At 42.2% G+C, this 21,565-nt stretch overlaps 2 protein-coding genes across 2 annotated transcripts; both read left to right on the top strand.

Annotated features, from left to right (window-relative positions):
* Nucleotides 1–4,354: 4,354 nt before the first annotated feature.
* Nucleotides 4,355–9,726, top strand: LOC117465815 (homeobox protein engrailed-2a-like). Its single transcript, XM_034108852.2, has 2 exons — nt 4,355–5,172; nt 7,582–9,726. The coding sequence occupies exons 1-2, from the start codon at nt 4,683–4,685 to the stop codon at nt 7,965–7,967; spliced, it is 876 nt and encodes a 291-aa protein (XP_033964743.1). The 5' UTR covers nt 4,355–4,682; the 3' UTR covers nt 7,968–9,726.
* A 4,738-nt stretch (nt 9,727–14,464) lies between these two features.
* On the top strand, nt 14,465–20,365 carry LOC117465814 (homeobox protein engrailed-2b-like). The gene is given in 4 exon segments (XM_071206947.1): nt 14,465–14,576; nt 14,579–14,721; nt 14,723–14,957; nt 17,366–20,365. Coding segments are annotated over 4 exon segments (879 nt in total). The 3' UTR covers nt 17,755–20,365.
* Nucleotides 20,366–21,565: the final 1,200 nt, after the last annotated feature.

The following is a 21,565-nucleotide window of genomic DNA, read 5'->3' as shown; positions in this document are numbered from 1 at the left end:
TTCATCTGGAGAGAGTGCGTGCGTGTGCGTGTGTGTGCGTGTGTGTGTGGAGGGGGGGGTTAGGGTGCATCTGCAGAAGAGGTCCCAGCACCCTCTGATCTGTGAGCTGCACACATCACGGCGTCCATTCACAAATCCTCCTCCGCGCGTCACCTTTTGTAGTAACTCCATAGTGCTGAGCGCTGGTGACGTGGAAGACAATCCTACCAAGGAAAATACAGAGAAGAAGAGAGGGGGGGGGGGGGAAATAGGTTATAGGAACTCAAGGACAGGGCACATGCGCACAATGCACTCGATGTCTTATAGTAGTAGTAAGAAGGGGGGTATGTGTGAGGAAGAGGAGGAGGAGGAGGGTGCAGCTATAATATGAAACAAAACTAGAAGTGCGAAAACTGATTTATTTTCTGAGCGACGTTAACCCCACACGCAGGAAAGCTTCGCCACGCGGTGTGTGTGTGTTTTTAAAGCATTCACTTATTTACAGACAGACATGACATGTGTGCATGATCAATATTTCCTGCTTGCATGAACAAGAGCCGAATATATTCATGGTCAATTATAAATGGAATCCGAGGGTTGCTTCAAATACAAGGCAACCCGCGTGCGTCCAGCTGGTTCAGACAACAAGCTGCGGCGACGAGGGTTCGACCGTGTGTTGCGGAATTACAAGAAGGCCTAAAAAAAAAGAAGATTTGTGCAAAAAAAATCCGACTATATGAGAGAAAGACGCTTGGAACGTGCACGTGAGCGATTGTTGCACACGGAAATAGGTTAATTATAGTCGACTTTGAAGGACGGCGTGTCTTTAAAACGCCATTATTGGACTATTGGACTATTCAAAATGTGCGTGTGTGTTTTAAAGTAATCACTAAATAAAAAGTGCACACGCTTAAACAAACTGTAAACGCAGGTTTTAGGCCCTCTTTTGGGTTGTTTTAGATCATTAAAGCAAGAAAAAGAAAATGTCGACTCACATCCTAACAGCACGTTTGCACAGACCTACGGATAAAATTAAAATACAACACACCTACACATATGTCCAACGGTCATACACGCTTCATTCTGGATGGATATTTCCAACTGAATCAGCAATATTTGAAGAAACAACTGAATAACATGAAGGGGGTTCAGTAGCCGATGAAGCGCGAGACAATAACCACAAACAGCCAATAATAAAGCAGGTTTAAAATCACACTTACTAGCTTGCCTGTCTTTACTTGTAAAACATAACACTAATATGCAAATCAACTGGATGCAGTAGCTATATTTTAACCCTTCGTCGACAGTACGACGAGTAAAGACGGAGGCCTCAGTCAAACAAAAAATCCTCAGTTAGCAATGACTGGCTCTCCTAAAACAGGAAGCATTGTGTCCAAAAGAAACCGATGCGAAGTGAGCAAACAATAGGGAATACAATACGTGTAATTGTGTGGTATTTACTGCAGAAAACACACGTATATTCTCGTGTACTTTGATAAATAGAAAGATATTACTTCTGCGCACTTTTGGGGGTAAAAGTGGCTGTGCGTAGAAATCAGAACCGCGCTTTAAAATAGAAACAGGTGAAATAACTAGCATTCATATCGCTTTTTAAAGACTGATAGGATTGTATGAGTTGTAATATGTGCATGTTTAGCAGTGCACACATGCTCTTATTATAATTCAGAGGCTGGTGGCATTTCCTCAGACTGATTTCCTCCTGCTCTGTGAGGTTAGAGGCCAGCAGCGGCCTGTCTGCGGGTCCTTTGTGTTTATTTAGCCTCAACATTAATCTGCGCTTCCCCTCACATAGGGAGAAACAATCGCAGCATGAGAGAGGCTGTCTAATTACATCTCTCACTTTTAACTCTGTGCAGCCGACATGTGATGGGCCCTTTGTGCCACACGAGAGACACAAACAGGTAGGTTTTAGGGATAAGGATTTTAAAAAATGAAGAAAGAAAGAAACACATATCAGCCTGGGACGTGCGTTTTGAGAATATGGGCTAAAGTATTTTAGGTCATATACAATCATCTAATTTGCTTCGCTTTTTGCACAAAGCCCGTGTTTAAGAAGTGAACAGTCACTTATAGGGTGCGTTACGCGAGACACACGCAGGCTTATTCTCGAGTTTCAATTTAGAAACCAACACATTAAACCCGTTCTGAAAAGGAGCGCGCGGAAAGTGCATATTGCGGGTATGGCAAAAGCTAAAAAAAACCTGCGAAATCATATTAAAAAAAGGCTCACCACAAAATAACATTTTAAGCAGTTGGAGTTACTCCCACTCCCAAAAAACAACAACACACACTTGTAGACTTGTCCTAATAAAAAGAAAGTATGTCTTTCTAACTGAAATGAAAACAGTTTTTAGCAGCACACGAAAAGTACCTTGTAAGTTCTGGCACAAGCTAGAAAAACACTGGAAAATGTTATAACAAATACTGTTGTTTCCATTTAAGAAATGTAAGATAATAAATACATTTTTACTAATCTTGGAAATGTAAGTTACTCCAGCAAAACAACAACAACGCACGCGTGTGATAGTAAAGAGAAAGCAGATGCCTTTCGAACTGGATTGTTCCTCTCAGTCCTTCTGCTCCGCAACTATTCACTGAGAAAGCTTCCATGTCTCACTGAAAGGGAAACAGCTCTGAGCAGCACATGACAACGAGTTCATATGTTATTGAAAAAAGAGCTAAATCATATAAAAACAACACGAATGCTTCAACGTTTTCAGAAATTAAGGCTGCTCCCAAAAACAACAACAGTGCAGTAATATAGAAGCAAAGGCATGACTTTCTGACTGACATGAAAACAGCTGTGAGCAGTATATGAAAACGAGTTTATTGCAAATGTGAATAAAACTGCAAAATCAATCAAAAATAAAGCTGCTCTCAAAAACAACAACAACAACTTGTAAAAAGAAAGCAGTTGCTTGACTTTCCAACTGATTTGTGTCTCACTCAGTCTCAACACAACACAAACCTACAATGCAGGTTCTCAGTCTTTAGATGATAACAAGAAAGAAAGCCTGTCTAACTTAAAATGTACTTACATTAAAACAGTTTTGGGCGACAGCACATGAAAGCAGTTTATGTGTTATTGCAAAAGGTGAAAAAAACTGCTAAATTATTTTTTAAAAACACAAAAAAGCTTTCCCCCCCCACTTCCTAAAAGACAACACTTGAAACAGCTGCGTGACTTTCTAACAGATTTGTTCCTCACTCAGTCTCTGGTCCTCCTCGGTAGCTCTTGGCTCTTTACGCCCGGGATCAGTCGCGAAGACCCGGCTTCAGGATCCTCTAAAGGCCGGGAGGGGGAGGGGGGGGGGGGCGTCCCGGGAGGAGGAGAGCTAACTTCACATCGGTCAGCAAAGTTACCCAAAGTTTTGTCTTTGGCGCGACTCAGTGTCCCGAAACACTTTGTTTGCATCACTGATTTCTGTTAAAGGGATAAGGACCCTGTCCGCGCGCAGCGTCACGAGAGGCCGACATGAGAACATCAAAAACACACATGGACATTTAGCTTGGCACAGTTTCTGTTTTCAGGCATTTTGGAGCCAATTGTGAGACGCGTCCTTCAAATAAAGTGGTTATAATTACTATTGTTGTGTAATTGCAATGGATTTCAAATCGATGCATGTTTTAAAGGGTCCACAATGTGAGCCTCGTGCACTGTTTTCCGGCTTTAACCTTGGCCCACACGTCCTATTGACCTCAGAGGTGTTATAATGACCTGTAAAGCAGACAAAGGCATGTTGTAAATATGATTTTTTCAATATATTTTCAGATATTGTAAATGGAAAAGCTTTTAATATCTTAAATCTCCAAATTCGTCCACATTGAGCTCTGGGATTTTTTCATGTTTGATTTAAAATCAGATTTGTGGGTTTAGATTGATTTAAAATTGAAGTCTGGTGATCTCAAAGTGCTTACAATGACATGTATGTACACCTGCGATATGTTTTCATGTAGTAAAAATGTACTATTGTTGGTTTTATTGGGGATTCCTCCCTGCCCTGCAAGCAAAGGCAGACAGACAGACGGTGCTTCCATTGTTTTAGAACATCAAACAATGTGATTCATGTTTTGCATTGCAAAGTAAAATAAAGAAAACACAGAATGCAGCTTCTTACGCACAGAGTAATTATTGGGAGTGTGTGTGAGCATGCACTGGATTTAAATGAGGCTTCTTCCCCTTTACTAGGGCGAGGATGGGCGTTTGTGGACTGCTCCGGAGTCTGCGTCACGTGGCCTAGTTTCTGCCATCCTATTGGTCCAAGGCACGTGTCTGGGAGGACGGTGGGAAAACGTCACTCGAGGGGCTCGTATTGAAAATAAGAACAAAACTCCAGAGTGAGAGTATTAGAGCATCAGTTTAGGAGCCTCTTTATTTACCCTTAGTTTAGTTTAGGTGTAGCGGAGCGCACGGAAATCGGATCAATTGGACGGTGCGCAAATGGCACATTTAGCTCAGCTGTAACCCGAGGTTGAGGGAATATATGTCAAAAAAGTATGCTTTTCTCAGAGGACACTATTGCAAGATTTTGCATGGTGTCCGAGGCGCTCACTAGCATTTGAGTTTTATTTTTTTTAGCGTGCAAAAAATCCTGCAATTTAATTTCTTAAGTTCTTTTTTGCACATTTTAAATTGCAGAGGCGACAAAGGGGTTAAAGCGCGTAAAGGAAAGTGAATCAGTATGGAAGAAAATGATCAGGGCAACAGAGACGTGGTGGTGGAAGAGTCGGCGGATGAATCCAACAGAGATGTGTCCAACAGAGCCATGCTCCCCATGCTCCATCAGCCCGGGAACCCGCAGATCCCGCACCGGGTCACCAATTTCTTCATCGATAACATCCTGCGCCCGGACTTCGGACGCAAAAAGGACGGTGGCGAGACCCGAGGATCAGAGAGCAGCCTGAACCTCCACAGCCCTGCTCAGACCGAGCCGGTGGGGGGGAACACGGTGCCGGCGGAGGGCACCTCCACTCCTCACACTGTCACCGGGACCAAGAAGCCCCCTATAGCCGAGGAGGAGCCCCTGAAAGCCTGCAGAGAGAAAGGAGACCAGTGCCTAAGCTCAGACTCAGACAGTTCCCAAGCCAGCTCGAACCCTCCCCAGTCCAGTAAACCCATGCTGTGGCCGGCCTGGGTTTACTGCACCCGGTACTCGGACAGGCCTTCTTCAGGTTGGTGCTTCACATCGTTTTCACTCCGTACCGTATTCCCGGTAACCTGAAATACCCCGTAACACTGACCCCGGATGCCTTGACCGAGTTCTCCCGAGTGGAGCAGCGACGCGTGCAGAGAGAGCGGAGCAAAACTGAGAATATACTGAGCATAAAAGCACGTAGGATTTTTGTAGAAATATTATTTAAATGTAAAACGCAAATACATTTGGTCCACGAAGAGTATGCGGTTGTAAAATGTGATTTTATAAATATAAATAAATATAAATCGGGATTTCCCGTGAGATGAGGCCTGTTTGAAACTAGAAAGGAATATTATGTATTTTAAAAGTAACTTGTATTTAAACTACTCACAAAAGTAATTTTGAATACATTTTGAAAATAGCTGTTTGGCATTTACGCACAGATTTATTTTCTTTAAATGTTACAAGTTGTTGTTTATTTCCTCGGGTTTGAATATGATGAAACCGGGGTCGTATAATACTAAGAAATAGCTCGATGCATGCTGAAAGTCTCCCAGAGGAACTGCAATTTTGAAAACAATTATATTCTTGTTTTAGCACTTTGGCTCTTTGCTGAAAGTTGAGTTTGGGGTGAATTAAAAATGCATGTTTCCACAATGGACGGAGCTTGTGTGTGTGTACCGTGCAGAAGTGTCTCCTGGTATTATTCCCAGTGTTTGTTTAGGCTACAAGAAAACATGTCAGCCTGCAGCAAAGTTAATATCAGGAGCGTTTTCTGGAGCGTCCATATGAAAAGTGGAGTACAACTTGTTCTCATGCATTATGTAACGCTGTATGGAGTGGCGGAGAGGACTACTACGAGTTGTAGAGCTGCTCAGCTTGTCTCTGGGCTGCGTGGAAAACACACACACGGAAGCTGATGCATCAGGTTCGGCGTGTTGTATAGCTTCATGTATGTTTTCCTCGCTGATTGGAGGAGGGAACCAAACACGAAGGCCTCTAAGCAGAATGAAAATGATCGTAATGTATTGCTGCTCTAAATTCTCTTCACGTTTCCTCCATTGAGGAGCTTTTCAAGTGGCCCACAAAAACAAAAATGCAAAGCAGCTGCAGCGAACTGTATCCTGTGCGCTGTTGCTGCGTAAAAGTGATGGTTCTCCTACTGTCGTCCTATTGGTTCATAATTCCTTATTACTACAGCCAGTGTGTGTGTGTGTGTGTGTGTGTGTGTGTGTGTGTGTGTGTGTGTGTGTGTGTGTGTGTGTGTGTGTGTGTGTGTACGTAGCCTATATGTGTGTGTAAGCGAGGAAGAAGGATAGGAACAGGGAGGGAGGGGGAGGTTTTGGTTCCTGGGTGTTGGTGGTGTCAACAATTTTACAATCGTATTAAAGTGTGCCAAAAAAGGCTTTTGGGAATCAATTAAACTTATTCTGTGAATTGTTTAAAACAAATCACGTAAGCCCCGAATGACTTGAGGATGCATGAACATTGGTTTACAGTTATTTCTCTATTTTGGATCGTTAAATACATTTTAAAAGCTATGCTGTCCTCTAAAACAAACTTAAAGCACCTGTTTTGGATACATACACATTACCCTTGTGGTTTTGACAATGTTTTACATATTTATCTATTTTGGAAAGTCACATTTTCTTCTAAATATACATTACGCACCAGTTTAAGATTAGTACGCACATCACCGTAATAATGATTCATGCACAATTGTTTATTATATGGTAAATACGTTTTAATGTATCTTCTATAGACTTTACGCACGTATTCTGGATTCATCCCTGGATGTATGGATTGGTTTACTTATTTCTCAATTTGGATAGTTTTAAAATGCAGTTTACTTCTAAAATACATTTTACGCACGAGTTTTGGAGGCATTTGCATGAAAAGTAGTAATACGATACCACTTAGACGTAGACTGAGTAGTTTACTGCAGAAAACTAATTTTAATTCATTTCTAAAGCTGTTATTGAGCCGTATGCATCATTACGCTTGGCCTTGTAACCATGACCATGTTTTGATGCTGACAAACCAAGATCTGCGGGACCCCTCCCCACATTACAGTGCCAACAACACCAGTTTAAGATGTCTCTGTTTAAATAGAGTATTTTAAGGAGCAAACTATATTTAAAATACATTTCTAAAATTGATATTAAACCGTATGCTTGGTCACGTTGTTGCCTTGTAATCCTTGCCATGTTTTGATGCTGACAAACCAAGATCTGCGGGACCCCTCCCCACCTTACAGTGCCACATCAATATGCAGTCCCTGTTTCAACACGATATAGTTAGACGTTGATTGAGTATTTTATGGAGCAAAAATATATTTAAAATTAATTTCTAAAGTTGTTTTTGAACCGTTTGCATGATTACTTTACTGCCTATATGTTTTGATGCTGACTAACCACTATGTCTGTGCCACCTCCCCACCTTACAGGGCCAAGATCTCGAAAACCAAAGAAGAAATCGACCACCACCACCACCACCACACCCACCACCCCCCCAACCAGCAGCAGCAGCAGCAGCAGCAGCAGCAGCAGCAAAGAGGACAAACGACCACGGACGGCCTTCACTGCAGAACAGCTGCAAAGACTAAAAACCGAGTTCCAGACGAACCGATATCTGACGGAGCAGCGGCGGCAGCACCTGGCGCAGGAGCTGGGCCTCAACGAGTCCCAAATCAAGATCTGGTTCCAGAACAAGAGGGCCAAAATCAAGAAGGCCAGCGGGGCTAAAAACTCTCTGGCCTTGCACCTGATGGCACAGGGACTTTACAATCACGCCACCGTCACGTCCAAGGACGAGAAATCCGACAGCGACTGATCAGAGGTCTGTTCGCCAGCCCATAAAGTCCTCTGGTGAACCCGGAAATGTTGAGAACCTCAACGTTTTTAGGTTAAACATTTATAGAAGGGGTCCCCAGCACAACTGCCGGAAGCTAACCTGCATATGTTGGGCAATTTGCACAATTAGCATACGTTGTGTTAATTAGCATTAATTACGGTTATAGCCTATGTGGACAATAGTATTAAAAAAAAGGCTTGGACAGTTATGGAGCGATTTTTGGGGGTAATTGAGTCAATTTCTGACATAAATGGCAATATATTTACTCCGTGGGCTGATTTTTGATTAATTTTGGATCGATTTGGAAGATTTGATCATTTGGATTGGACAGATTTCCTATTTATTTCTAAATATATCAAATTCAGTCCACAGAGAGTACACATATGGCCACTTTCTGATTAAAACTGCAATTTTGGATCCTGAAAATGTCAGAAATGCATTCAATATCCTCAATAACCCCCAAAACCACTCAAAGTGTCCAAATCGGCGAAGCCATTTTCAAACTATTGTTTATACGCAACAATGCCATTCATTTTAATTAACGCAACGTAAACTAACTGTGCAAATTGCTCAACATATGCAGGTTAGCATCCGGCAGTTTCTGTGTTCTTGGGACCCTTACTATACATTTCTCTCATTACACGTTGGGGTCTCAACATGTCGGGTTCCCTAAACTGGTACCAGGACCACAGAGCAGCCTCCTGACGAACAGACGCTATAGTAATCCTACGATAGATTTTTATAGAGATATCACAGCAAAACTACAGGAAATATTTAAAGAAACCAGTATACTGCTCACCCACTACAGATAAAACCGTCCCTACAGAATGTCAGTCTCTATAGCCTCCTGCAGGAATATTATAGTGGGGTTTCGTTATATGGGAGGGGTCTGTCAAGCCTACAATGCAATAATCTCATCGAATAAAGGGCCAGTGTAGAGAATACCAGCATCAATTGTTTTAAAAAAATAAATAGAGATATTTCTGCAATATCACGTCGATAAAAGATGTTGTATAAAAGTCATTGTTTGTCCCCCTCCCTCCCCCCCAATATGAGGTGCTCACACCCTTCATTTTTTCTATAGGCCTCTCATGATTGTCATTTCTCCATGGAGCTAAAGCTGCGATGTGTCAGTGAAGTGAACAAACCGAAGTCCAAAGAACATTTGTGCTGCACCCAGGCTACTGTGAATTTAAATAAATGCTAACACCACTTTTTATTATTATTCCCATAGTGCTTGTTGGTTTGTGTTTCAATGTGAAAGCAGGGCAGAGAGAGGAGGGTGTTTTTAAATGTAATTGGGCAGACAATGAATTTTGATACGTTTTTTAAAAAAAGATACAAAAGTGATTTTTTTTGTCTAACGCCACTAAAATGCTAAGCTAGGCTAAGCTAGGCTACCCCCCTCCAATGCATCAGTGCAGCTGTTGTAGTTTAACCAGCAATATGAATCATTTTGTAGCTCGAAGGCTCACTCTGTAGCATAAAGACAATGACTCCCCCCCCCCCCCCCTTCTGTTCTAGAATAGCCTCTACAAATCCTTCTCTATATACAGTTTTATTACATTTATCACGAAAAAAGGCAAATCCATCACTGACTGTATTACAAATCGTTGTTGAAAGGACTTCTTATGTGTATTTATATAGATTATATTGAGAAAAAAAATCTATCCAATGACCAGTGTTGCTTTAGAGTAGATATCTGAGGTGTTCACACTGCTTGTTTATCTTGCAATAACTTCCTTTTGTTTCTTTTTGTTTTTGTGAATGAAAATAGTTTATGGGGCCTTTTTGCATGAAAGCTGCAATTTGTTGTACTTGGGGGGGGCAAAAATAACTGTGTTTATAAACTTTATCGACGGGAGTATGAAGTTTTAGACTGTATCCATACCAAATTGTGGACTTTTCTGCCTTTTTCAAAGTGTTTTTGTTGTGTATCTGCAAAAAGTGTGTGTGAATTAAAATCCACCAAACAGAGACACACTTTGCCTTAAAGTTCAAGTGTGAACTTTTTTCCTGAAACAGAAACTGTGCCGAATCAGAGAAGCAGTATTACTTCAAATGCAGACTATTCAATGCCTTTACGAAAACACTGCTGGTACGACATTATGAATTTACCCATCAGCGTATATCTATCTATATATGAACATGTTTCAATGAAAGTACAAACACAGAGTTGTAGAAGACAATGCTATTTTTTATTTTATGTTGAAGTATTCTTTGGTATAAGTGTACATAATTTGTATCATGTATTAATTGTGTATTAACTGCCTCCTGAACACTGCAAAAGAAGAGTTAATAAAACCTTGAAGATATACACAACCATGTTTCTGGTGTGACCTCAAATCAACGCATTCAAATCTTGGAAAACAACATGCATTATTAGCTTAAATTAGGCAGATATATACACACATAGTTGCCTGGATGTCAAATACTCCCAAATATAATCACATATTATTCATTTGCACGGCAATGACAATCCTCTCCAACTCGTTCACTCATGGGCGGTTCTGCATCGCATTCACACAGGATACAATTCATGGCTTCTGAGATTAAAACATTTGCAGAAAAGCATGCAAACATTATGCAGAAGGGGGGGAGGTTGTTGGTGGTGAAGGGGGGGGGGGGGGTTGTTGGTGGTGAAGGGGGCGGGGGGGGCTTGAACAATTCCCAGGCATGTTTTCCACAACAATGCCTTATCTGCATTTCCATACTTGCACGCTAGTGGGTTGTTTAGATCATTAAAGCAAGAAAAAGAAAATGTCGACTCACATCCTAACAGCACGTTTGCACAGACCTACGGATAAATTAAAATACAACACACCTACACATATGTCCAACGGTCATACACGCTTCATTCTGGATGGATATTTCCAACTGAATCAGCAATATTTGAAGAAACAACTGAATAACATGAAGGGGGTTCAGTAGCCGATGAAGCGCGAGACAATAACCACAAACAGCCAATAATAAAGCAGGTTTAAAATCACACTTACTAGCTTGCCTGTCTTTACTTGTAAAACATAACACTAATATGCAAATCAACTGGATGCAGTAGCTATATTTTAACCCTTCGTCGACAGTACGACGAGTAAAGACGGAGGCCTCAGTCAAACAAAAAATCCTCAGTTAGCAATGACTGGCTCTCCTAAAACAGGAAGCATTGTGTCCAAAAGAAACCGATGCGAAGTGAGCAAACAATAGGGAATACAATACGTGTAATTGTGTGGTATTTACTGCAGAAAACACACGTATATTCTCGTGTACTTTGATAAATAGAAAGATATTACTTCTGCGCACTTTTGGGGGTAAAAGTGGCTGTGCGTAGAAATCAGAACCGCGCTTTAAAATAGAAACAGGTGAAATAACTAGCATTCATATCGCTTTTTAAAGACTGATAGGATTGTATGAGTTGTAATATGTGCATGTTTAGCAGTGCACACATGCTCTTATTATAATTCAGAGGCTGGTGGCATTTCCTCAGACTGATTTCCTCCTGCTCTGTGAGGTTAGAGGCCAGCAGCGGCCTGTCTGCGGGTCCTTTGTGTTTATTTAGCCTCAACATTAATCTGCGCTTCCCCTCACATAGGGAGAAACAATCGCAGCATGAGAGAGGCTGTCTAATTACATCTCTCACTTTTAACTCTGTGCAGCCGACATGTGATGGGCCCTTTGTGCCACACGAGAGACACAAACAGGTAGGTTTTAGGGATAAGGATTTTAAAAAATGAAGAAAGAAAGAAACACATATCAGCCTGGGACGTGCGTTTTGAGAATATGGGCTAAAGTATTTTAGGTCATATACAATCATCTAATTTGCTTCGCTTTTTGCACAAAGCCCGTGTTTAAGAAGTGAACAGTCACTTATAGGGTGCGTTACGCGAGACACACGCAGGCTTATTCTCGAGTTTCAATTTAGAAACCAACACATTAAACCCGTTCTGAAAAGGAGCGCGCGGAAAGTGCATATTGCGGGTATGGCAAAGCTAAAAAAACCTGCGAAATCATATTAAAAAAAGGCTCACCACAAAATAACATTTTAAGCAGTTGGAGTTACTCCCACTCCCAAAAAACAACAACACACACTTGTAGACTTGTCCTAATAAAAAGAAAGTATGTCTTTCTAACTGAAATGAAAACAGTTTTAGCAGCACACGAAAAGTACCTTGTAAGTTCTGGCACAAGCTAGAAAAACACTGGAAAATGTTAAACAAATACTGTTGTTTCCATTTAAGAAATGTAAGATAATAAATACATTTTTACTAATCTTGGAAATGTAAGTTACTCCAGCAAAACAACAACAACAACGCACGCGTGTGATAGTAAAGAGAAAGCAGATGCCTTTCGAACTGGATTGTTCCTCTCAGTCCTTCTGCTCCGCAACTATTCACTGAGAAAGCTTCCATGTCTCACTGAAAGGGAAACAGCTCTGAGCAGCACATGACAACGAGTTCATATGTTATTGAAAAAAGAGCTAAATCATATAAAAACAACACGAATGCTTCAACGTTTTCAGAAATTAAGGCTGCTCCCAAAAACAACAACAGTGCAGTAATATAGAAGCAAAGGCATGACTTTCTGACTGACATGAAAACAGCTGTGAGCAGTATATGAAAACGAGTTTATTGCAAATGTGAATAAAACTGCAAAATCAATCAAAAATAAAGCTGCTCTCAAAAACAACAACAACAACTTGTAAAAAGAAAGCAGTTGCTTGACTTTCCAACTGATTTGTGTCTCACTCAGTCTCAACACAACACAAACCTACAATGCAGGTTCTCAGTCTTTAGATGATAACAAGAAAGAAAGCCTGTCTAACTTAAAATGTACTTACATTAAAACAGTTTTGGGCGACAGCACATGAAAGCAGTTTATGTGTTATTGCAAAAGGTGAAAAAAACTGCTAAATTATTTTTTAAAAACACAAAAAAGCTTTCCCCCCCACTTCCTAAAAGACAACACTTGAAACAGCTGCGTGACTTTCTAACAGATTTGTTCCTCACTCAGTCTCTGGTCCTCCTCGGTAGCTCTTGGCTCTTTACGCCCGGGATCAGTCGCGAAGACCCGGCTTCAGGATCCTCTAAAGGCCGGGGGGGGGGGGGGGGGGGGCGTCCCGGGAGGAGGAGAGCTAACTTCACATCGGTCAGCAAAGTTACCCAAAGTTTTGTCTTTGGCGCGACTCAGTGTCCCGAAACACTTTGTTTGCATCACTGATTTCTGTTAAAGGGATAAGGACCCTGTCCGCGCGCAGCGTCACGAGAGGCCGACATGAGAACATCAAAAACACACATGGACATTTAGCTTGGCACAGTTTCTGTTTTCAGGCATTTTGGAGCCAATTGTGAGACGCGTCCTTCAAATAAAGTGGTTATAATTACTATTGTTGTGTAATTGCAATGGATTTCAAATCGATGCATGTTTTAAAGGGTCCACAATGTGAGCCTCGTGCACTGTTTTCCGGCTTTAACCTTGGCCCACACGTCCTATTGACCTCAGAGGTGTTATAATGACCTGTAAAGCAGACAAAGGCATGTTGTAAATATGATTTTTTCAATATATTTTCAGATATTGTAAATGGAAAAGCTTTTAATATCTTAAATCTCCAAATTCGTCCACATTGAGCTCTGGGATTTTTCATGTTTGATTTAAAATCAGATTTGTGGGTTTAGATTGATTTAAAATTGAAGTCTGGTGATCTCAAAGTGCTTACAATGACATGTATGTACACCTGCGATATGTTTTCATGTAGTAAAAATGTACTATTGTTGGTTTTATTGGGGATTCCTCCCTGCCCTGCAAGCAAAGGCAGACAGACAGACGGTGCTTCCATTGTTTTAGAACATCAAACAATGTGATTCATGTTTTGCATTGCAAAGTAAAATAAAGAAAACACAGAATGCAGCTTCTTACGCACAGTAGTAATTATTGGGAGTGTGTGTGAGCATGCACTGGATTTAAATGAGGCTTCTTCCCCTTTACTAGGGCGAGGATGGGCGTTTGTGGACTGCTCCGGAGTCTGCGTCACGTGGCCTAGTTTCTGCCATCCTATTGGTCCAAGGCACGTGTCTGGGAGGACGGTGGGAAAACGTCACTCGAGGGGCTCGTATTGAAAATAAGAACAAAACTCCAGAGTGAGAGTATTAGAGCATCAGTTTAGGAGCCTCTTTTATTTACCCTTAGTTTAGTTTAGGTGTAGCGGAGCGCACGGAAATCGGATCAATTGGACGGTGCGCAAATGGCACATTTAGCTCAGCTGTAACCCGAGGTTGAGGGAATATATGTCAAAAAAGTATGCTTTTCTCAGAGGACACTATTGCAAGATTTTGCATGGTGTCCGAGGCGCTCACTAGCATTGAGTTTTATTTTTTTTTAGCGTGCAAAAAATCCTGCAATTTAATTTCTTAAGTTCTTTTTGCACATTTTAAATTGCAGAGGCGACAAAGGGGTTTAAAGCGCGTAAAGGAAAGTGAATCAGTATGGAAGAAAATGATCAGGGCAACAGAGACGTGGTGGTGGAAGAGTCGGCGGATGAATCCAACAGAGATGTGTCCAACAGAGCCATGCTCACCATGCTCCATCAGCCCGGGAACCGCAGATCCCGCACCGGGTCACCAATTTCTTCATCGATAACATCCTGCGCCCGGACTTCGGACGCAAAAAGGACGGTGGCGAGACCCGAGGATCAGAGAGCAGCCTGAACCTCCACAGCCCTGCTCAGACCGAGCCGGTGGGGGGGAACACGGTTGCCGGCGGAGGGCACCTCCACTCCTCACACTGTCACCGGGACCAAGAAGCCCCCCTATAGCGAGGAGGAGCCCCTGAAAGCCTGCAGAGAGAAAGGAGACCAGTGCCTAAGCTCAGACTCAGACAGTTCCCACGCCAGCTCGAACCCTCCCCAGTCCAGTAAACCCATGCTGTGGCCGGCCTGGGTTTACTGCACCCGGTACTCGGACAGGCCTTCTTCAGTTGGTGCTTCACATCGTTTTTCACTCCGTACCGTATTCCCGGTAACCTGAAATACCCCGTAACACTGACCCCGGATGCCTTGACCGAGTTCTCCCGAGTGGAGCAGCGACGCGTGCAGAGAGAGCGGAGCAAAACTGAGAATATACTGAGCATAAAAGCACGTAGGATTTTTGTAGAAATATTATTTAATGTAAAACGCAAATACATTTGGTCCACGAAGAGTATGCGGTTGTAAAATGTGATTTTATAAATATAAATAAATATAAATCGGGATTTCCCGTGAGATGAGGCCTGTTTGAAACTAGAAAGGAATATTATGTATTTTAAAAGTAACTTGTATTTAAACTACTCACAAAAGTAATTTTGAATACATTTTGAAAATAGCTGTTTGGCATTTACGCACAGATTTATTTTCTTTAAATGTTACAAGTTGTTGTTTATTCCTCGGGTTTGAATATGATGAAACCGGGGTCGTATAATACTAAGAAATAGCTCGATGCATGCTGAAAGTCTCCCCAGAGGAACTGCAATTTTGAAACAATTATATTCTTGTTTTAGCCCTTTGGCTCTTTGCTGAAAGTTGAGTCTTGGGGTGAATTAACAAATGCATGTTCCACAATGGACGGAGCTTGTTGTGTGTGTACCGTGCAGAAGTGTCTCCTGGTATTATTCCCAAGTGTTTGTTTAGGCTACAAGAAAACATGTCAGCCTGCAGCCAAAGTTAATATCAGGAGCGTTTTCTGGAGCGTCCATATGAAAAGTGGAGTACAACTTGTTCTCATGCATTATGTAACGCTGTATGGAGTGGCGGAGAGGACTACTACGAGTTGTAGAGCTGCTCAGCTTGTCTCTGGGCTGCGTGGAAAACACACACACGGAAGCTGATGCATCAGGTTCGGCGTGTTGTATAGCTTCATGTATGTTTTCTCGCTGATTGGAGGAGGGAACCAAACACGAAGGCCTCTAAGCAGAATGAAATGATCGTAATGTATTGCTGCTCTAATTCTCTTCACGTTTCCTCCATTGAGGAGCTTTTCAAGTGGCCCCACCAAAACAAAAATGCAAAGCAGCTGCAGCGAACTGTATCCTGTGCGCTGTTGCTGCGTAAAAGTGATGGTTCTCCTACTGTCGTCCTATTGGTTCATAATTCCTTATTTACTACAGCCAGTGTGTGTGTGTGTGGTGTGTGTGGTGTGTGTGTGTGTGTGTGTGTGTGTGTGTGTGTGGTGTGTGTGTGTGTGTACGTAGCCTATATGTGTGTGTAAGCGAGGGAAGAAGGATAGGAACAGGGAGGGAGGGGGCGGTTTGTGGTTCCTGGGTGTTGGTGGTGTCAACAATTTTACAATCGTATTAAAGTGTGCCAAAAAGGCTTTTGGGAATCAATTAAACTTATTCTGTGAATTGTTTAAAACCAAATCACGTAAGCCCGAATGACTTGAGGATGCATGAACATTGGTTTACAGTTATTTTCTCTATTTTGGATCGTTAAATACATTTTTAAAAGCTATGCTGTCCTCTAAAACAAACTTAAAGCACCTGTTTTGGATACATACACATTACCCTTGTGGTTTGACAATGTTTTACATATTTATCTATTTTGGAAAGTCACATTTTCTTCTAAATATACATTACGCACCAGTTTAAGATTAGTACGCACATCACCGTAATAATGATTCATGCACAATTGTTTATTATATGGTAAATACGTTTTAATGTATCTTCTATAGGACTTTACGCACGTATTCTGGATTCATCCCTGGATGTATGGATTGGTTTACTTATTTCTCAATTTGGATAGTTTTAAAATGCAGTTTACTTCTAAAATACATTTTACGCACGAGTTTTGGAGGCATTTGCATGAAAAGTAGTAATACGATACCACTTAGACGTAGACTGAGTAGTTTACTGCAGAAAACTAATTTTAATTCATTTCTAAAGCTGTTATTGAGCCGTATGCCTCATTACGCTTGGCCTTGTAACCATGACCATGTTTGATGCTGACAAACCAAGATCTGCGGGACCCCTCCCCACATTACAGTGCCAACAACACCAGTTTAAGATGTCTCTGTTTAAATAGAGTATTTTAAGGAGCAAACTATATTTAAAATACATTTCTAAAATTGATATTAAACCGTATGCTTGGTCACGTTGTTGCCTTGTAATCCTTGCCATGTTTTGATGCTGACAAACCAAGATCTGCGGGACCCCTCCCCACCTTACAGTGCCACATCAATATGCAGTCCCTGTTTCAACACGATATAGTTAGACGTTGATTGAGTATTTTATGGAGCAAAAATATATTTAAAATTAATTTCTAAAGTTGTTTTTGAACCGTTTGCATGATTACTTTACTGCCTATATGTTTTGATGCTGACTAACCACTATGTCTGTGCCACCTCCCCACCTTACAGGGCCAAGATCTCGAAAACCAAAGAAGAAATCGACCACCACCACCACCACCACACCCACCACCCCCCCAACCAGCAGCAGCAGCAGCAGCAGCAGCAGCAGCAGCAGCAAAGAGGACAAACGACCACGGACGGCCTTCACTGCAGAACAGCTGCAAAGACTAAAAACCGAGTTCCAGACGAACCGATATCTGACGGAGCAGCGGCGGCAGCACCTGGCGCAGGAGCTGGGCCTCAACGAGTCCCAAATCAAGATCTGGTTCCAGAACAAGAGGGCCAAAATCAAGAAGGCCAGCGGGGCTAAAAACTCTCTGGCCTTGCACCTGATGGCACAGGGACTTTACAATCACGCCACCGTCACGTCCAAGGACGAGAAATCCGACAGCGACTGATCAGAGGTCTGTTCGCCAGCCCATAAAGTCCTCTGGTGAACCCGGAAATGTTGAGAACCTCAACGTTTTTAGGTTAAACATTTATAGAAGGGGTCCCCAGCACAACTGCCGGAAGCTAACCTGCATATGTTGGGCAATTTGCACAATTAGCATACGTTGTGTTAATTAGCATTAATTACGGTTATAGCCTATGTGGACAATAGTATTAAAAAAAAGGCTTGGACAGTTATGGAGCGATTTTTGGGGGTAATTGAGTCAATTTCTGACATAAATGGCAATATATTTACTCCGTGGGCTGATTTTTGATTAATTTTGGATCGATTTGGAAGATTTGATCATTTGGATTGGACAGATTTCCTATTTATTTCTAAATATATCAAATTCAGTCCACAGAGAGTACACATATGGCCACTTTCTGATTAAAACTGCAATTTTGGATCCTGAAAATGTCAGAAATGCATTCAATATCCTCAATAACCCCCAAAACCACTCAAAGTGTCCAAATCGGCGAAGCCATTTTCAAACTATTGTTTATACGCAACAATGCCATTCATTTTAATTAACGCAACGTAAACTAACTGTGCAAATTGCTCAACATATGCAGGTTAGCATCCGGCAGTTTCTGTGTTCTTGGGACCCTTACTATACATTTCTCTCATTACACGTTGGGGTCTCAACATGTCGGGTTCCCTAAACTGGCACCAGGACCACAGAGCAGCCTCCTGACGAACAGACGCTATAGTAATCCTACGATAGATTTTTATAGAGATATCACAGCAAAACTACAGGAAATATTTAAAGAAACCAGTATACTGCTCACCCACTACAGATAAAACCGTCCCTACAGAATGTCAGTCTCTATAGCCTCCTGCAGGAATATTATAGTGGGGTTTCGTTATATGGGAGGGGTCTGTCAAGCCTACAATGCAATAATCTCATCGAATAAAGGGCCAGTGTAGAGAATACCAGCATCAATTGTTTTAAAAAAATAAATAGAGATATTTCTGCAATATCACGTCGATAAAAGATGTTGTATAAAAGTCATTGTTTGTCCCCCTCCCTCCCCCCCAATATGAGGTGCTCACACCCTTCATTTTTTCTATAGGCCTCTCATGATTGTCATTTCTCCATGGAGCTAAAGCTGCGATGTGTCAGTGAAGTGAACAAACCGAAGTCCAAAGAACATTTGTGCTGCACCCAGGCTACTGTGAATTTAAATAAATGCTAACACCACTTTTTATTATTATTCCCATAGTGCTTGTTGGTTTGTGTTTCAATGTGAAAGCAGGGCAGAGAGAGGAGGGTGTTTTTTAAATGTAATTGGGCAGACAATGAATTTTGATACGTTTTTTAAAAAAAGATACAAAAGTGATTTTTTTTGTCTAACGCCACTAAAATGCTAAGCTAGGCTAAGCTAGGCTACCCCCCTCCAATGCATCAGTGCAGCTGTTGTAGTTTAACCAGCAATATGAATCATTTTGTAGCTCGAAGGCTCACTCTGTAGCATAAAGACAATGACTCCCCCCCCCCCCCCTTCTGTTCTAGAATAGCCTCTACAAATCCTTCTCTATATACAGTTTTATTACATTTATCACGAAAAAGGCAAATCCATCACTGACTGTATTACAAATCGTTGTTGAAAGGACTTCTTATGTGTATTTATATAGATTATATTGAGAAAAAAAATCTATCCAATGACCAGTGTTGCTTTAGAGTAGATATCTGAGGTGTTCACACTGCTTGTTTATCTTGCAATAACTTCCTTTTGTTTCTTTTTGTTTTGTGAATGAAAATAGTTTATGGGGCCTTTTTGCATGAAAGCTGCAATTTGTTGTACTTGGGGGGGGCAAAAATAACTGTGTTTATAAACTTTATCGACGGGAGTATGAAGTTTTAGACTGTATCCATACCAAATTGTGGACTTTTCTGCCTTTTTCAAAGTGTTTTTGTTGTGTATCTGCAAAAAGTGTGTGTGAATTAAAATCCACCAAACAGAGACACACTTTGCCTTAAAGTTCAAGTGTGAACTTTTTTCCTGAAACAGAAACTGTGCCGAATCAGAGAAGCAGTATTACTTCAAATGCAGACTATTCAATGCCTTTACGAAAACACTGCTGGTACGACATTATGAATTTACCCATCAGCGTATATCTATCTATATATGAACATGTTTCAATGAAAGTACAACACAGAGTTGTAGAAGACAATGCTATTTTTTATTTTATGTTGAAGTATTCTTTGGTATAAGTGTACATAATTTGTATCATGTATTAATTGTGTAATTAACTGCCTCCTGAACACTGCAAAAGAAGAGTTAATAAAACCTTGAAGATTATACACAAACATGTTTCTGGTGTGACCTCAAATCAACGCATTCAAATCTTGGAAAACAACATGCATTATTAGCTTAAATTAGGCAGATATATACACACATAGTTGCCTGGATGTCAAATACTCCCAAATATAATCACATATTATTCATTTGCACGGCATGACAATCCTCTCCCACTCGTTCACTCATGGGCGGTTCTGCATCGCATTCACACAGGATACAATTCATGGCTTCTGAGATTAAAACATTTGCAGAAAAGCATGCAAACATTATGCAGAAGGGGGGAGGTTGTTGGTGGTGAAGGGGGGGGGGGGGGGTTGTTGGTGGTGAAGGGGGCGGGGGGGGCTTGAACAATTCCCAGGCATGTTTTCCACAACAATGCCTTATCTGCATTTCCATACTTGCACCGCTAGTCTTTGAACGCCACGTCTAACGGAGTGCAGAGAGCGATGTTTCCACGACGGTCAGTCCTCCTCCTCTGAAAGCTCCTGTCACAGAACTGAGAGGGGAGAAAGAGAGGGGGAAGTGAGAGAGAGAGGGGGAGAGAGAGGGGGAAGAGAGAGAGAGAGGGGGGAGAGTGAGGGGGAGAGTGAGAGAGAGGGGGAGAAGAGAGAGAGAGGGGGGGAGAGGAGAGAGAGGGGGGGGAAGAGAGAGAGAGAGAGGGGGAGAGTGAGGGGGGGAGGAGAGAGAGAGAGAGAGGGAGAGTGAGGGGGGAAGAGAGTAGGGAGAGTGAGGAGAGAGAGAGGGGGGAGAGAGAGAGGGGGGAGAGTGAGAGAGGGGGAGAGTGAGGAGGGAAGAGAGAGAGAGAGTGAGGAGGGAAGAGAGAGGGGGAGAGTGAGGGGGGAAGAGAGAGGGGGGAGAGTGAGAGAGGGGGAGAGTGAGGAGGGAAGGAGAGAGAGAGAGCGGTGAGGAGGGAAGAGAGCGAGAGGGGAGAGTGGAGAGTGAAGAGAGGGGATAGAGAGAGGGGGAAGGCGAGTGAGGGGAAAGAGAGAGAGAGCGGGGGGAGCAATGAAGGTCAAAAGCCTGGCTATGGCTGCAGGGGCGCTGGGTGTCCCCCCCTCCACAGTACACACACTACTCTCGCGTTCACATCTGACGTATCAACTCGGGTTTCTAGGTAGTGGTCCACACATACACACACACACCTCACACACACACCTCACACACACACCACATATCCACACACACAACACACACACACTACACACCACAGACTACACACAACACACCACACACAACACACAACACACCACACCCACACTACACACACACACACACCACACACACACACACACACACACCACACACACACACACACACACACACACACACAACACCCACACACAACAAGAAAGAAGAAACGATATTCACTCGCAGAGAAACTCCCGAAGTTTCCAGCGGGGACACGGGGCTGCAGCTGCAGGAGCGGGAGAGAACTCGTCTCCTTGCAAGACAGAGTGAGCTTCAGATGCTTGGGGT

Source organism: Pseudochaenichthys georgianus, chromosome 20, assembly GCF_902827115.2.
Source record: "Pseudochaenichthys georgianus chromosome 20, fPseGeo1.2, whole genome shotgun sequence".
In the NCBI taxonomy this organism is placed as follows: domain Eukaryota; kingdom Metazoa; phylum Chordata; class Actinopteri; order Perciformes; family Channichthyidae; genus Pseudochaenichthys; species Pseudochaenichthys georgianus.
This window is presented reverse-complemented; position numbering and strand designations above follow the sequence as displayed.

Excerpts from the sequence above, each read along its gene's own strand:
- LOC117465815 (XM_034108852.2), top strand. The coding sequence starts at position 4,683 with ATGGAAGAAAATGATCAGGGCAACAGAGACGTGGTGGTGGAAGAGTCG. Across the intron at positions 5,173-7,581 it reads CTCGGACAGGCCTTCTTCAG|GGCCAAGATCTCGAAAACCA; the intron begins GTTGGTGCTTCA and ends CCCACCTTACAG.